This window comes from Colletotrichum spaethianum (assembly GCF_022836535.1).
Source record: "Colletotrichum spaethianum MAFF 239500 DNA, contig04, whole genome shotgun sequence".
Taxonomy (NCBI): domain Eukaryota; kingdom Fungi; phylum Ascomycota; class Sordariomycetes; order Glomerellales; family Glomerellaceae; genus Colletotrichum; species Colletotrichum spaethianum.
The window spans coordinates 1,843,091-1,858,535 of record NW_026054774.1 but is presented as its reverse complement, the minus strand read 5'-3'; the positions used below and the strand labels follow the sequence as shown (position 1 = coordinate 1,858,535).

The window sequence follows — 15,445 nt, the reverse complement described above, 5'->3', positions numbered from 1 at the left end:
CCTCGTCCTCCAGAATCGGCTTCTCCAGCCAAAACGCGGGTAGATCTGCGCAAAACTAATGACCAATAAAGTCATCCTACCAGTCCTACTTGCCATTCCCCAATCCCAATCCGGCCATCGAGCCCGGCCCAAGTTGCGTCCATATGGCGGGGGCCAACGATAACCCTCCACGACGGCCGAAGACGACGCCTGGCTCTGCCGTTCCGCCAACAAGCCTGGATGTCCACTTCCTAATCAAGCAGTCGAGGTGAGAAACCTTGAGAGAACGGACCACGGACCAGGACCAACGAAATGCAGGTTCCGAGGCTGAATCGGCCGTGCGTTAAACGGGGGTTTCCCCTTCTTCTTTCTGTCGTCTGGTGAAGGACACTGACTACTGCTCCCTGACTGACTGACTGCCTCGCCTCGTAGATCAATGCATGCACAACGGACAGGTCACTCTGCTCCTGTCTCTATGCGCTTAGATGATGGTAGATGCGGGCACGGCACGCGCAGCCTCCCAAGTCCTCATGTGCCCAGTGACGGGAATAAAAAAGCAGGCCGCCTCGGTCCTCGTTTCTATCCCGTCTTTGATGTCGTCCCTGTCGCTAGAGTGGGAAATGCTACCCACAGCATCGGCAGAGTTTCCAAACCCAATCGATCGCCTCTCAGCTTGTGGTCCAGACATGCGCATACCCGGACGTGATATACCGTTACACCAGACGGACCAGAGCGAGCTACATACTTCTTCCAGCCAGATGGTCTCGTTCGTGCCCCTCCACCTCCCCCATACCTCCCCCATAAGACACCCTCAGCAGATAGCTTTGCCCACGCTACCCAACACCGTAAACGCATCATCACTCCCGCCGTCCGACGACGCTGAGCTACTAGTATAGCCCGTCCACCCGGCCTCGCATCGCACGGCAGCACCAAACCCCCATCACCGGCCCTCCGCCTCAGACGGTTCCACGGCAGGCATTGACAGCTCGCACAGGATTCTAGACCCGCCAGCCAGCCTCGGTCGAGCCCCGACCCCAGCGCTAACGAGCATTGTGTGTCTCATACGTGTGCGCCTGCCTACCCATTTGAGAAAACAATGAGACAACCTCGCCAAAAAAAGACTGTTGGCTTTTGGGGGGGGGGGGGGCTTTTCTACTTATTTTGGGGTGGCGAAGCGCAATCATGAGCGGCGGATTCGAGGATTGGTCGTGGCAGTCCACAATGCGACGAGCCATCTCGCGCAGCTCGCTCGCGCGCCTGGCCTACCGGCTCTTGCACCCGAGGAAAGCCGAGGGAACGAGCTTAGAGAAACCAGAGGGAGCTTCCTCGCTGCAGCGGGGCCAAGCTCCGACGAAGGCACGCTGTAGAAGGAGGAAAATCCCAGCTCGAGGCTAGCCAAGGAGCAGCTGTTGGCGACGCTCCCGCAGCAAAAAAACCACACGTGAGCCCCCCGACCAGTGTTTCATGACGATGCTGGCAGGCAATCCCCTGCGCTGTGCCCCTTACACAAGGTATAGCTCCAGCACTGCGATTCAACACCTTTGGAAACTCTATCTCATCGCACGAGGTTGCACCGGCTTGCCTAATTTCGTCGTGGATTACTACCATCGAAATAATGCCAATATACATGGCCGGAGCTACGAAAAGGAATAAAAGGAAAAGGATATCTTGGTTGTACAAAAGCCCCGGCTCCCCTGCCATCGGTTCCGAACGCTTCTCGCACGCACACACACACGCAGTGTAGTTCCCAACAAACGTCTCCCCGACTGACACCACGAACGCTCCCACGCCCGCGCCGGCCCCTTGTACTTGGAACCCGGCCCGCAAAGTCATCACCCACCCGCACGCTTTTATGCTCCTGGTCCGTCCCGTCACGGCCACCAATTCATCGTCTTGTAGCTCTCAATCACCTCCTCAATCAGCTCCTTGGTCAGTTTCGGCTTTTCGTACTGGAAGCCGACGACCTGCTCCAGCCGGTTGCCGTCCATGCTCAGGTCGGTATCCTTCAACAGCTCCTTCTCCATAAACGGCGTCAGAGGTCCCGGCCGCGCAATGCCAGCCTTTTCGAGCAGCTCGGCCCAAGGGCCCATGAGCTCGTCGTTGACGTCGTCGACGACGCTGTCCATGTTGAGGCGCGCAAACGTGCTGATGAGTTGACCCTGGAATCCCGTCTCGATCTTGAAGACCTCGCCGATGATCTCGGCCATTGTGCCCTGCGTTGTCACGCCCTTGTCGACAACGTTGAACGTGGGCACATTGCCCATGGCCTTGGCGTCCCATTTGTCCTTGCCGTTGTCATACCACGTCGTGATCGCCCAGAGGGCTCGCACAGCATCTTGGATGTGTACCGTGTTTTGCCGAAGGCCCTTGTCCCACAGCCACTTCATTTCGCTCTCAAGGTATTGGTAGACACGGGCCATGCATAGTGCCGTCGCGACCCATTGTGACGCATAGGGCCCGTATACGTGTGCTAACCGAACAATGACGAGGTTTAACCTGGAAGTCGGGCGCTTGTCAGCATCGAGAAAACGCAACGGGCAATCATGAACAAAGTCCCGTCAGCCCTTGGCAGAGAGCGCCTGGTGTGATACTGACCCCTCAATCTTTGCGAGCTCCTCCTCGGCCTGCAACTTGTAGACGGCAATCTTGCTCCAGGGCTTCAACTTGTCGCCCTCCTTGCTCGGGGAGGAGTCCGACTTGTAGACCATGCCGGTGCTGAGCTCGATAAAGGCCTTGACCTTGCGCTTGGCGGCCTCCTTGCCCACGGCAAGCGACAGGCCGAGAGAGCGCAACTTGTAGACCTCGTCCTCCTGCGAATATCTCGTCTCGCCGCCGCAATTGAAGACGTAGTCCCACTGCTTGCCATCGGGACGGTCGAATATCTTGGCTAAGGCTTCTGCACGAAGGCGAAGAAAAAAGCAAAAAATGTCAGCCAAGAGCGGGAATCACTGTGCATTATCTGGGATGGCGGCGGGCTGCTTCGCGTTCCCCTCGGGTGAAGCCAGAGGAGAAAGCGAGAATCACTTAAAAAATAAAAATAAGAAAGAGGAACGGGAAGGGAAAGGGGGATATTGTCGCGCCGTCATCGTCCTTCGTTCAGGTGACTTACGTTCTCTGCTTGCATCAGCCTGCATGAACTTGGTGCCGGCGCAGGCGTCCTGGAACTCAGGAGCCAGCCATGCGAGTTGGGGCAGGGCCTTGTCGACGACGCGGACCTCTGATGCGAGGTCGTTGTCGTGGATGTAGCGGGCCAGGAACCGACCAATGTAGCCCAGCCCTCCGATGATGAGGACTGAGGGTTTCTCGGCCATGGTGAGGTCAAGGGGTGCGGTTCGTGGGCAGAGTTATTCGGAAGGCTGTTTGTGCGTTGTGCGCGATGTTGTGTCGTCGGGGAGAGGAAAGGATGTGGCAAGCACAGGTTGATGGGTTTGGGCAGAGGGGTTCGAGGTGGTGGTGGTGGTGGTGGTGGTGGTGGACTGGGCACTGAGCGGCAAGGTAGGAGCTGACGGGCAGCAACGGCAGCGAGGGTTGGTGGCTGTCGGCGGGGTTGACGTCGGGCTGGACCAGGTTCGAGTTAGGGGGTTGATGTGCCCTTGCCCCTGGGATGGAAAAGTAGCAGTACCAGGGATTGAGCGAGTTTAGTGTAAACCACGGTGCAGCGGGATGGATGCGGCCGAAGCTCGGCAGGGTAGGGGAGGGGAGGGTAGGGGAGGGGAGGGGAGGTACAAGGAATTCGACCCGGGACGGATGGGTTGGGTAGGTAGTGTAGACGGCGTCCAAGCAGAGAGGGCAGACAGAAGACGTTGCGCTGCTACTGTTTAAGCCACGAGGAGTATGTCAGTCTGCTCAAGGTCGGGTGACAGAGCAGAGGCGGGAACCAAGACTGGAAGCAAACAGAAGAGGCGACGGGACGATGAAGTAGAAGAGCATGGATGAGATGGAAATGAAATGAAATAAAACAAAAAAGGGGATTGGAAGCTTGGTGGTGTGGGTGTATGGATGGATGGACGTATGTATGTATGTAGGTATGTATGTGCGTTTGTGTGTTTGTGCGCGCGTCTTGTTCTAGTGCAGAGGTGCGGGCTGGTTGGTCACGTCTGATGAAGTTAGGAACCACGCAAGTCAAGGTAACGTGCCCAGGCAAAAGAAAATAAAAAATGGAATCCGAACTTGAGACGACAGATGGCCCTTACCCCTTTTCCCAGTGTTTCCCGCGCAGGTGTCGGCAAAACAGGAGGGTATAACAAAATGCTAGCGGAAACGGCAGCATAAAAAAAAAGGACGAAACACAGCGGCCCTGCGTCAGCACAGGCTCCTCCAATACGATGGCGCTGTCATTCAGAAACGGGGTCCAAAATGGAGATTGGGGCGGGCCGTGGGATGAACGGGTAGCGGGACGAGGAGGGTCGAAGGAGGGAGAGAGAGGAGACGGAGACGGAGAACCTGAAATAATATCGCTCCGTCACTCCTGAACGGGTTACAGATGCTGAGCCGTGCAATCGATACTGCTGGACGCCGGCGGAGGGTTGTGGAGCTTTATGCAGCTTCAAACTTCGACGATACTTTTCACCACGACCCTCGACCCAACCCTGCCTGCCCACCCACCCTACCATACCTACTTACCTACCGAACCTACTTACCTACCATACCTACTTACCTGCGCAGTATACTACATACATACATACATACATAATGCATTGCTACTTAGGCAAGCTGCGCAAGCTCGTCACTCGCACCTCCTCCTTGCTCCAGCTTTCAAGTCCATGTGCCGTTCCTAACCTTGTTATACCTCTTCACAGGTTGCGCAATTCGACATCCCGTACCTCGCTTCATTGCTGCTAGTCGGTAGCTTGTGCCTGCTTAGGTAGTTTCGGACCAGCTCATGCTGGATACTGGCGCCCTCCCGCCGTCAAGTTACGAGCAATTTGGCCCCCCCCCCCCCCCCTTCTCCTCCGTCCTCAGTCCTCTCCATCTGAGTCACTCCGTCGAGGCGCTATTCTCTTTTCTCTCCTTGACCGTCCTTTGCAAAGACCCTGAACCCTGGCACACGGTGTCGGCCATGGGCAGGGCACTCTCCAACCAACAGAGACATGTCCGGCGGTTACGGTGCTTTTCTATTGAAAGCCACGCCAAACGATTGCTGTGAATGGCCAATCTCCACGACATCGGATCCAAGGGACGGGAACTGAACCATGGAAACGCAATGCATTGCAATCCAATATTGCACGTGATGCACAGCTGTATTTACCGTGCTGGTACCGCACTTTCGACGGTGGCCCGTATGCCTCACGCCCTCCTTCCTTCACAGCGAGCGAGCACGCCGGCCATATCCTAAGAAGGAGGGCTCAGCCTGCGACTGGAGAGAAAAGCCAACGATTGGATTGGACACCAAAAACCCGTCGTGGCTCCTGTTCATCAATTTTCAGGGCTCGTGCTCCCTCAAAAACCCCCACATCGCTGCTGCAGCAAGTCGCCCCCCCCCCCCCCCCCCCCGGTCCGCTCCATGCCCGTGGCGTCCACCAACTTCTTAGCACCCGACGATTCCTTTGGCGGCCAGCACCCTCAAATGACCAAGGGAGGGGGGTCAGCCATTTCGATCGACGAGCACTCGTCGTACCGCGCTTTTTTTTTTCCAAGTCCGAGGAGAAGATATGCGCTCAAGGCGCCCAAAGCGCCGAACCATGGATCGCGTTCCTGGTCGTCACTGTTGCCCTTGTCCCTGCTTTCCTGCCGTCCGTTGGTTTGGCCTTATCGAATGTCCCAAGACGCGACGAGAGAAACAATCAATATCAGAGACATGAATGCAACTCTTTCAAGGAAGCCATGCAAGGCACGCGCCCAAGAGGTGCCCTCGCACTGCTCTTCCTTGCTCTATCTGCCGGCTTCGTCCAATAATGTCTCTTGACAGCCCCGGATTCTATGCCGTTCCGATCGATTCAGGTCTCTCTCAACACATACCTGATATCGTCCCCCCCCCGTCATGTGCCACCAAGATCTTCGCCCAAAAGCAGGGAACTACCCATGCGCGATGGCGACTCCTCGGTCGCCCTGCCGCCGCTCCCGGTCTCCTTTGCTCTCCAACCCTCTCTCTCCGGCCGGCACCTCCGTCTAAGTGTGTGACCCGGTCCGAGCCAGGGAGACGACTGCCTTTGGCTCTAGGCAGTGGTACTACAAATCTTGTTCCACCGACGACCTCGATTTCGGGTTACGCCCCCGTCCTATCAAAATCCGGATCACGAAGTGAACGTTGCAGGAAACTAAACAACAGAGAGAGGAAGACCGCCAGCCGCCGTTGGTCGGTGCTCGTCCCAAGCCTTCGGCTAGCGTCAGCGGCACGAAATGGCCATCCCATGGATCCCGCCCCGTTCCCGCTCAGGGGCCTTCCATGATGCGGTTCGCAGATGGGCGCTTCTGGTCTGGGCCATGCGCCGTGCTCCAGCCTTGGAAGGGCCGGCCATGCACGCGCCGGCGCGCTACATGGCAGGCTTTGGGCTTCGGGCTCAGCTTCGGCCATTTGACTTTTTGCACCTCCCTGCATCCTGCATGCGGGGTCCCAGGGGAGGATCTGCTCCATGTTCTAGAAGTCTTCTGGGATCTGTTCTTCAACAAAACTTTTATGCTTTCTTTTGCAGAAGTCGACGGCGCGTGCGGCTCACCTGGGTCAGCTGCTATCTCTGGGTTCTCTACGGATTCCCAAGGCCTGAGGACCAGCGCAGAGACAAATGTGGCTCTTGTGCTTCTTCACAGATATACATCCACCAAGAAACTTCCAACAACGCCAGCACCAGCACCAGCGCCAACACTTTGGAGCTAAGGCCTCTGCGGCGCAAAGCTGGGTTCAGTTATTCATGATGCAAAACCCGATGTCATCAAAAAAGGCCACGCCCCACAGCTGCAAGTCGTTTCTTTCTTGCTTATCAAATAAACATTCACCTCCAACAACTTTACTTCAGGCTTCGAAAAGAAACCGAACCCCGCCTTCTTTCCTGTAGACGGCTACCACATCACCGGGGTGCCCGCCTGGACTTGGGCGAATAGGTTGGGCAGCATTTGTCCGTCCGTTGCAACACAAATCCTTTCTGTCATCAGACAAATCCACCCCTGCCCCTTTAAAGCCTATTTCTACGGGCACAGCTTTCTCTGTAGCCCTTGTTAGGTTGGTTGGGTTGCATAATCTTGAGACTGACTTGAGGCGGAACAACGGCTTCAGCAAATCCAATCTCTTGGGGTTAGCCATCCGGATTCTTCTAGGTTTTTGGGGTCCGATCACATACATCTTGCCGTTGCCTTCGAACGTGGTAAAACTCGGCCTTCAATCCCGAGACTGGCACTTTAGGTTATCGAGCTTAGACTGATGACTTCTAGGATGACGTGTCCTAATTAGAACCGAAAACGAGTTTAGATATGAAGCAAGAGTCGGGAGGTCTGCTCAAGTTCGGACGTTCCGGTCAGCAATCCAACCATACGCGACTCCTAATCGGCCCTTAAGGGCATGGTTCTCAGCTTGGGCAGCACTCGAGGGTCTTCCGTCTGCAGATGCGGCCGCCTATGGATATCTCAATGCGAGTCCAACGGGCGTGTCTTGTATCACATCAGACTCTCGAAAGATAGAGAGGCGCAGCGTTCTCGCCATGCGGTCTTGAAGCAGCCTTACAAGGGCCGTAAATGCAAGCTGAGCACTGACTCTAAAAAAGACTTCGTTCACAGTAAGTAGTACCAGCAATCAGGGTCTCGAGGCCACACGCCCCCACCCGGTCCGCCGCAGTTTACTCCCGACAAAATGGCGCCCCCGGGGAAGTCAGCCGTCAGTGAAGGTAGCTTAATTGAGCTGAACCGTGATTGCCGCGGTTCACGACTCCTTCGTAAAGCCAGACGCAACACCTTGACAACAGCCCAAGGTCGTGTCCAGTTGACCACATTGACCCTCTTGCCGATGAGCCGGGGGAGGTTCGAAACTCGACAGCTTTTTCCCCCCAGCGATGATAGCTACCCTGCTCTTTAACTGTCTCCTCCGTCTTGGGTGTGCACTCGCCCCACTCCCGCTCACAATAAGACTGTAAGATAAGCTGCAGCTGAATGAGGGACTGAGCTCCTGCCTGTTCATATCAGGGAAGGCGGGAGGATGAACCGCCAGAGGATCCGTGTACATGCCGGCCACGCAGCGGGCATACGTCGGCCCCGCGAAGGGAGAGGGAAGTATGGCAGAATGCGACTCGTGGTCAGAGTGCCGACATTTGGGCAAGATGGAAAGACCAGGAGTTGCGAGATTGGTCTACGGCTGGGGGTTCGGGTAGGCGTAGTGCTGGCGTCCATGGATGTGCTCGTCTCAACAAGGTCGGCCAGACGAACTAAACCGTCGACCGAACACCGAAAGCACCAACATGTTCAAACCCGCGGACGCGTAGCATCATGAAAGGTCTCAGCCAAGGTTCAGTTTCAAAAAATTTTAATAAAAAAAAAAGGTCGCACAAAATGTATTCCAGCCACCTTGCCTGCTCTTCTCCGCTCAGGAGAGAATGACTACCCTGCTGCCGGAGCAGAATACAAGCCTGCCATGGATCTAGGGTTCCGGGAAGGAAATCCCATCATCTACGTGGTACTGCCCCATCCGTCTCAGTCACCCCGATGCGAACCGACGCACAAGACGAGATCCGATCTCGAGAGACAAGGGGAGAGAGGGGCTTGAAACCCCCGTATAACCACGATCTCGACAACTCACGGCACCTCTCCGTACCACCGCTCACCCCCCCCCCCCCCCTTTTCACGACACACACCAGACCCATGCTCGCAATGAGGATGAAGCTGCCAAGAAGGCCGAGTCCTCCGGACGTCCATCACCTCTGCATGCTCCCGATAATCTCCCTCTGCGCCGCGCGGTCCTTGGCGCCCTCGCTGAGGCTGCCGATGCTGCGCAGGTCGCCGACGACGTCCTTGGCCTTGCCGAAGTAGACCTCCTGCAGCAGGTTGCGCATCTTGAGCTCCATGTCCTCGACGAGACGGCCGACGTTGGCAATGTGGCTCTCGTCGCCCTCAACGGGCAGCTCCTGCTCGACCTGCCGCGTCATGTTGCCGCTGAGGTCCATGTCGCCCAGGGCGCCCGTCGACGTCGACAGCGAGAGGATTACGGTCGAGGTCAGCTTGTACTGCGTCGTGCGGCCCCGTTCAATGGCCTCGAAGACGTGGATCGAGTCCCAGACGCCCTCGGCGCTGCCTCCGGGTGTCGCGGCTGTGGGGCGCATCGTTAGCTGGGCTTACCCCCCTCGCATTTTCGTAAACTCCCGGAGAGAGACCTACACTTCTTCAAGAGAACGACGCCGGCGAAGCCGTCATCCAGGTTCCAAAAGTACACACTGCTCACACCGCCCTCGTAGTACAGGTCGCGGTAGACGTCAAACGCCTCGTTGGCGCGCACCTCCATCTTGCGGACGCGCTCGCTCGGGATGGCACCCTCGCCGGCTCCCTCGCTGCCGCTCGCCCCGACGCCGCCGGCGCCCGCCTCGTCGAGGGGAGGGTCGAACTGGTTGCTCCAGGGGGAGCGGTAGCTGTCGCCGTCGCGGTTGTAGTCGCAGAGTAGGTAGTCGCGGCCCGTCTGCTTGCAGCGCTTCACCGTCAGGGGCTGGTCGACGGACGAGAGGAGGTCCTCGGTCAGGTCTGGGGCCAGCGATATAATGGCATTGAGGTGGTCGGTCGTGTGTTTCGGGTTGAGGCGGCGGAGGAGATCGCTTGAGAGAGAGACAGGCTTAAGTTAGAGAGGACCTCTCGCATGGTATTAGGGAGCGGTTGGTGAGGGCAATGCTTACAGGGCCGAGTCGAAGGGGTCGACGGAGGCCATGGCGGCGGTGTCTGTACGTGCGGAGGTCCTGAGAGGGTCGTTTGGGGTCTCGTTCGAGGCCGTTGACGATGGATGGTTGCGTTGTAGTTTGTGTTGGGATGGTCTTTGAGGTTGGAGTGTTAGCGGAAGGTGCTGGCGCTGGCGGGGTAGACGGACCTTAGCCCCTGGGAGTACTTCCCCAGGACCCCACAGTCAAGGTGAGCTTCTCGCAGCACCTACCACCCTCCATTTGGAGACGGACGGAGTTATGGAGTGGCACGTCATTTGAGGGAGAAAGAGCTCTCGTAGGCTTCGAATTCAATACTTTTCAGGGCACTTGGCATGAAGGCAGCTTTGATTGAGAAATTCAAGTCAAGTAAATATCGTAGCATTCGCTGATGCAATGTTAAATAGGATAAGGTAAACATTTGACCACAAACCATGTAAGCTCTAGGAAACTGCCCTGCTCGTGAGACTCTGGTCTCCAGACGGCCGCTCCACTGGCCATGTTCCCCTTTTTGTCGTCCCCTTTGGTCGGCTTTCCGTTTCGCTGGATCTATCGAGACCTATTTCCTGTGCCAACATCACCTAATTTCGAGATGAACCGTATTCGCCAACGCCTCGCGAAAGAACTACACTCCGGCCACACCCAAAAACCCCAGTCTCCGATTCTGAAAATGTCTCTCTTCTGTTTCCGCATCGATCTTTCTCACCATCTCGGAAAGCCCGGCCGTCTTTCCTATCCCTCACGCAGCCTCTTGTCAAGACTCAGTATACTGCTCGATCATACTGGATAATTGTCGTGATCAAAACAGCGGCGCGTCGACACGCTGCCCATGAGTGTGCCGAACGCAATGCCTGCTGAAATACATACAACGAGAAGTGAAGACCACCATCGCGCCTTTCTGGGCGACCCCTAACATCGAGGGTCCGGTAGTTTGACAGCCTTGTAAAGGCTCGTTATTCAGCTGATTTCCACTCCGCAAACAACGCAGAGCAGCGGCTCAGTCCACACCTTGTCGCCTTCGGTGACGTTCTCTCGGAGGTCCTTGATCTCAATCTTGGTGGGGTTCATGTCCATCAAGATTCTCGCTTCAAACAAGCCTTCCCACGGCTTCGTATCGCTCGCAAAGGCCTTCTTCTTGCCAGATCTGATCTTGCGAGATGCTCCCGGTACCTCCAGCGCGGATGGCGTCGCAGGAGTTGTAGGCGGTTGCGAGACACGCTCGTCAGGAACCGCGGGAGTCCCCTCTGCCACAGATTCCCCATTTGTTTCCTCGGGCGCATCGCTGGGCTTCGCATCTATCGTTTGCTTGACATCGGCACCGCTTTCGGTAGGGCTGAGGGGTCCGTTTACGCCGTCATCCAGCGCCTTTTCCTCTTTAACGTTATCGCTCTCTGCGACCGAGGTCGTTTCGTCTACCGGAGGCTTCGCGGTAAAATGGGGTTTATCTTTGCCGAGTCGCTCGTAGGTTCGCATCAAGGCGTCTTCTCTCAGACAATGCTCATGGAGCCATTTCCCGCACTCCTTGTTCGAGCATCCGATCAGCGTCTTGTCCGGGTTGGCGGGCTGTCGGCATCTGCAGGTGCGTTCGACTGACTGCTGTCGAGTTAGCTTCAATCGGCTGATCTAAGCTCCGGGATTTGTGCATACCGAGAGCTGTTGGGTCCGGCAGTCAAAGGCCTGGCGCCAGTAGAGCGCCTCCTGGATCTCGTCGTCGTTCTCCTCAATCCATTGCTTGACGTTGGCAGGTAGCGTCACACTGACAACATTGATGATGTCCACTGCTTAAGTCAGTATGCGGACGGGAGTTTCGGGGAGGACGCAACCTACTGTGGTTGGAGGCGATCAGCTCGTTGTGACCGTGATACGGCTGGCGACCTCCAGTGTATCTCTTTCCTTCCATCGTGCCCTCCGGCAGCTCTTCCGGCCAGTACATCCAGTAAATGCGCGCATAGACATGATGCTCGTCGCTAGCGCGAATCTCCAAGATGCGGGCTACCCAGTCATCTTCGGACTTGGATCGCTTCAGCACCTTTTCCGGCTCGTTCGCGTCCGTTGCGCCTTCCGCGGCGGCTTTTTGTCGTTGAACGGTCTGATCATTTGCGACGTAGATAAAACCCTCACTAAAGTACTTGGTTCCATTTACTACGTCCGTCACCGTTAGCGCATACCACCGCAGGAGAATAGACGGACCACTTACGAACGAAACTGTTGTAGCGTGTCATCTCCAGCCACTTCTTCTGTGGATGCACGTTGTATTCCAAATCCAAGACATCGTTGGCGCTCTTGCCGTTGAAATCGCCGGACGGTGAAAAGGGAGAGAGTTGCTTGGAGCTCTTCTTCCCGTCCTCCTCTTCCTGATCCGGTTTCCTTCTCTTCTTTGACTTTTTCTGTGCCTTGGTATCGGGCTCGGCGTAGGTGACGCTGAAAGGGCACTCGGCCTTGTTCTCCTCGACCTCGGCGCGAGGGCGCTTGCGCGAGGTGGACATGGCGGTGGCGGTGGGGGTCCGGAGTCGCAAACGCAGTCAAGGAGGGGTATTCGCGAGTAAGGTTGAGCAAGATTCGATGCGACCTCGATTGAAAGTGTCCGAGACGAATGACGTTGGGGGTGAAGCTCGTTTGGGATGTCGCGACCGAAGGGAAAGACGCACGGGGTGGCTGGCAGGCGTATGTTCCGCCCAAAAGACCGGGGTAGGTGAGACCGAGTGGCAAGCGCGCCGTCCCAGATGGGCGTCCTGGCTCACTTTGACAAGAGTGCAAATACTCTGGCAAGCCTGAGGATGGTCCAGGCCGGGTATCGACGACCAATGATGGCCACGATGCGCAAAATTGGGAAAATCGCGGGTTGAGGATCTGGCAATTCCGGAACGAGAAGCGGAGCGCGTTGACACTAGCCAGCGAAAAAAAGGTGGCGCAAGATGAGTATTTGAGTGGTCACGTGAGCGCAGATTGGCTCCGACGGGCTTTAGGCAAAGGCGGAAAGGCAAGTAAAAGCGCAGAAGCACCCACGATGTGGCCGTGGCCGTGGCACGGGTGACGCTGGAAGTGAGCGTCACGTAAGCACCGCAACTAGAACCATCTGCGCCCACCGAATACTAAATGAGTCCCCGCAGCAAGCGCCGCCATCCGTAATGCTCTTATAGATATTTCCCTTGCATTTGATTCGCCCTATAGCATGCCCACCACGTTTTGCGACGTGAAGCTATCAACAACTTCAACAAATGGCAGCTAGAGATGCGTCTAGAAACTAGTACGGTTGAACTACATGGTCGACCATCAACAATCCAATGTTGCATACCAGCGCTCGTTGTACTCATTTCTCTTTATCTTGATCCCTGGGTTATGTGATGTAGGACATAAGAGTGAAGAGATGACGTAGGCAGCGGAACAACAGAGGTAACAGTGACAACAGAAACAGAAAAGGAGATGATAGGGACTATATCAACTTGAATACATTGAATAGAAGCCGAACAAAGGCTAGAACGGCGCCTTAGTAGAACAACTAAGAGAGATAACGGGGATATATTATTCTTCTCCAAGCTCACAAATGTCAATACTCAGTCCTTTTCAGTTATCGGCGCGACACAATGCTGCAGCCGAACAAACCCTTGACGCCGTTGCTATGCTATCATATAAGTTTCGGGGCTTTTCAATAGCCTCGGGGCCGGTTATGTTCATGTTCATCCTCGTCGTCATATGCACTCAGAATCGGGCGGTCATCGCTCTCTTCCGTTTCACTGCCCGTTTCTCCTTGCCGGCTCTTGAAGCCCTCGATGGCCTCGGCCAGTTTCTCCCCCTCACGCTTGCCCCTTGCCACGTTGACACTCCATATGAGAGGTGCTGGAAGACCAACCAAGACCGCCAGGAACCAGAATGCTGGCCGGATATCGCCCGATCGATCTATAATCGCTCCAACAATTGCAGGCCCAAATACACTGGAACCTTTATCCGTTATCGCTGGATTTTTAATTGTAATTAGCAAGGTTAATCAAGATAGTAATGTGGTTGAGATGGGTTGAGGTGGATTGGGATGGTTTGAGACGGGTCGATGATGGTTGGGAAGGGGGTGGGGTGAGGGTTGCCGTACCATACAAGGCGTAGAACGCAGCTTCCGAACCTGGGGGAATGAGCTCCCCGTAAAGACTGCGGCAATACGAGCTTAGCCCTCCTAGTACCAGGCCGTAAACTGCGGCTAGAGGATACATCTCCCATGGTTGCTGCAGTCCTATAACTCCCCACCTCTGCACAAACGGGAGATACCCAAGCAGTCCGTAGACGGGAATAAGCTCGAACAGTGCGATACAGACGAGGATGGTCTGATGGGGCTCCAACTTGAACTGACGCGATACGAAGGCCCAGCTGAACGCGCCAATAACGCCGGCTGTGGTGGAAATCACGTTGATCATTCCCAGTGCCCAAGGCTTCATGTGTAGTTGTGTCTTGGCAAAGAGGATCGCCGTGGAAGATGTCGTTGCTACCGCATCGCTCAACAAAAACCATGCGGCCAGGTAAAGAACGATATCTCTCAAGCGGCCAGCCAACCGAACGGTGTTGAACAATGACACCCACGCGTTGGCTATATAAATCATCCAAGCCCGAGCTCCTTTGGCGGACGATATGGGCATAGGTGGGCCAGGTCTTGGGCGAAGCCACATGGCCGCAGGGATCGTGAAGAACGCCCACCAAGAGCCGGCCATGCATAGCACAACCCTCTGGGACCAAGTGGTGTTCTTCATCGCGATCAGAATGGCAATCGCGACACACTGCACAAACAAGCCGGCAATGTATCCAATACCGATGCCTCTAGCGGAAATCTGAGTTGACAGATGTAGTTCGACAGAGGTGAGCTCCTCATGGGTGGCTTTCCGGACCAAAGGGTGACCACCGTTTCCGTTCCCCCCGAGTAAAGCCGAGGTTTGGTCTTCTGCATCACTTGCAGTAGAGTCATCATCCAAATGAGACCCATTGAGAGATTGCGATTCTAGGCCGAAGTGTCCTAAGTCCGGCGTATGCACAGTCTCGGACGCTAACACCTCTGGATGGTGACGGACCAGCAGTGGCAGAAAAGAGTTGAGAAGCACGAACGAGGCTCCAAAGCAAGTGTTGGATATGATGGCCAACACCGCACCCAAGATGTAAGTGTTCTTGCTGACAAAAATGTAGGCCATGACGGAGAAGCTCCCGATCCATGCGAACGTGAGCAAAAGCCTCTTCCTCGAATCGCCGTGGTCAGCAGCGCTGCTAATGCTCACTACCAAGAGCGCTTGGAGCAGAACGCTGATGGAGAACGTGTACATGGCGAAACTGGCCGTGTTGATTTCAATACCTAAAACGTAGACAATGCATTGTCCGTCGGCCTTGTTCTTCGAGTCGCTCGTACCGCACGGGGTCGTTCGATCGGACAGCAGAACGCCATTTTCGCGCGCAAGAGTCTCGAGAAGAATCGGGATAAAAGAGCCTGGGCATCGTGTAATGTCAGCGCAAAGGGGTTCAGGGCGGGGTACATCGCGCGATCGTCTTGAGCTAGGCAGGCAGCTCCATAACTCAATAGCGTTCACAGCATATGTCACGGAACATCGGGGAACGGGCTTGCTAGAAATCAAAGTCTAAACATACCAATAGCTAGGTTCAATCAGCTCATGCACATTGTC

At 55.7% G+C, this 15,445-nt stretch overlaps 3 protein-coding genes across 3 annotated transcripts; all 3 read right to left on the bottom strand.

The window, feature by feature from the left end:
* Nucleotides 1-1,850: 1,850 nt before the first annotated feature.
* Nucleotides 1,851-3,290, bottom strand: ColSpa_02558 (uncharacterized protein; the record flags this gene model as incomplete). The annotated part of the gene is made up of 3 exons (XM_049268770.1): nt 1,851-2,475; nt 2,575-2,875; nt 3,089-3,290. The coding sequence occupies 3 exons, from the start codon at nt 3,288-3,290 to the stop codon at nt 1,851-1,853; spliced, it is 1,128 nt and encodes a 375-aa protein (XP_049124727.1).
* A 5,523-nt stretch (nt 3,291-8,813) lies between these two features.
* ColSpa_02557 (F-actin-capping protein subunit beta) lies at nt 8,814-9,811 on the bottom strand (the record flags this gene model as incomplete). Its single annotated transcript, XM_049268769.1, has 3 exons — nt 8,814-9,205; nt 9,235-9,701; nt 9,780-9,811. 3 exons carry the CDS (start codon nt 9,809-9,811, stop codon nt 8,814-8,816), a joined length of 891 nt encoding a protein of 296 aa, XP_049124726.1.
* A 943-nt stretch (nt 9,812-10,754) lies between these two features.
* On the bottom strand, nt 10,755-12,283 carry ColSpa_02556 (chromatin remodeling protein SHL; the record flags this gene model as incomplete). The annotated part of the gene is made up of 4 exons (XM_049268768.1): nt 10,755-11,360; nt 11,445-11,575; nt 11,625-11,939; nt 11,995-12,283. The coding sequence occupies 4 exons, from the start codon at nt 12,281-12,283 to the stop codon at nt 10,755-10,757; spliced, it is 1,341 nt and encodes a 446-aa protein (XP_049124725.1).
* Nucleotides 12,284-15,445: the final 3,162 nt, after the last annotated feature.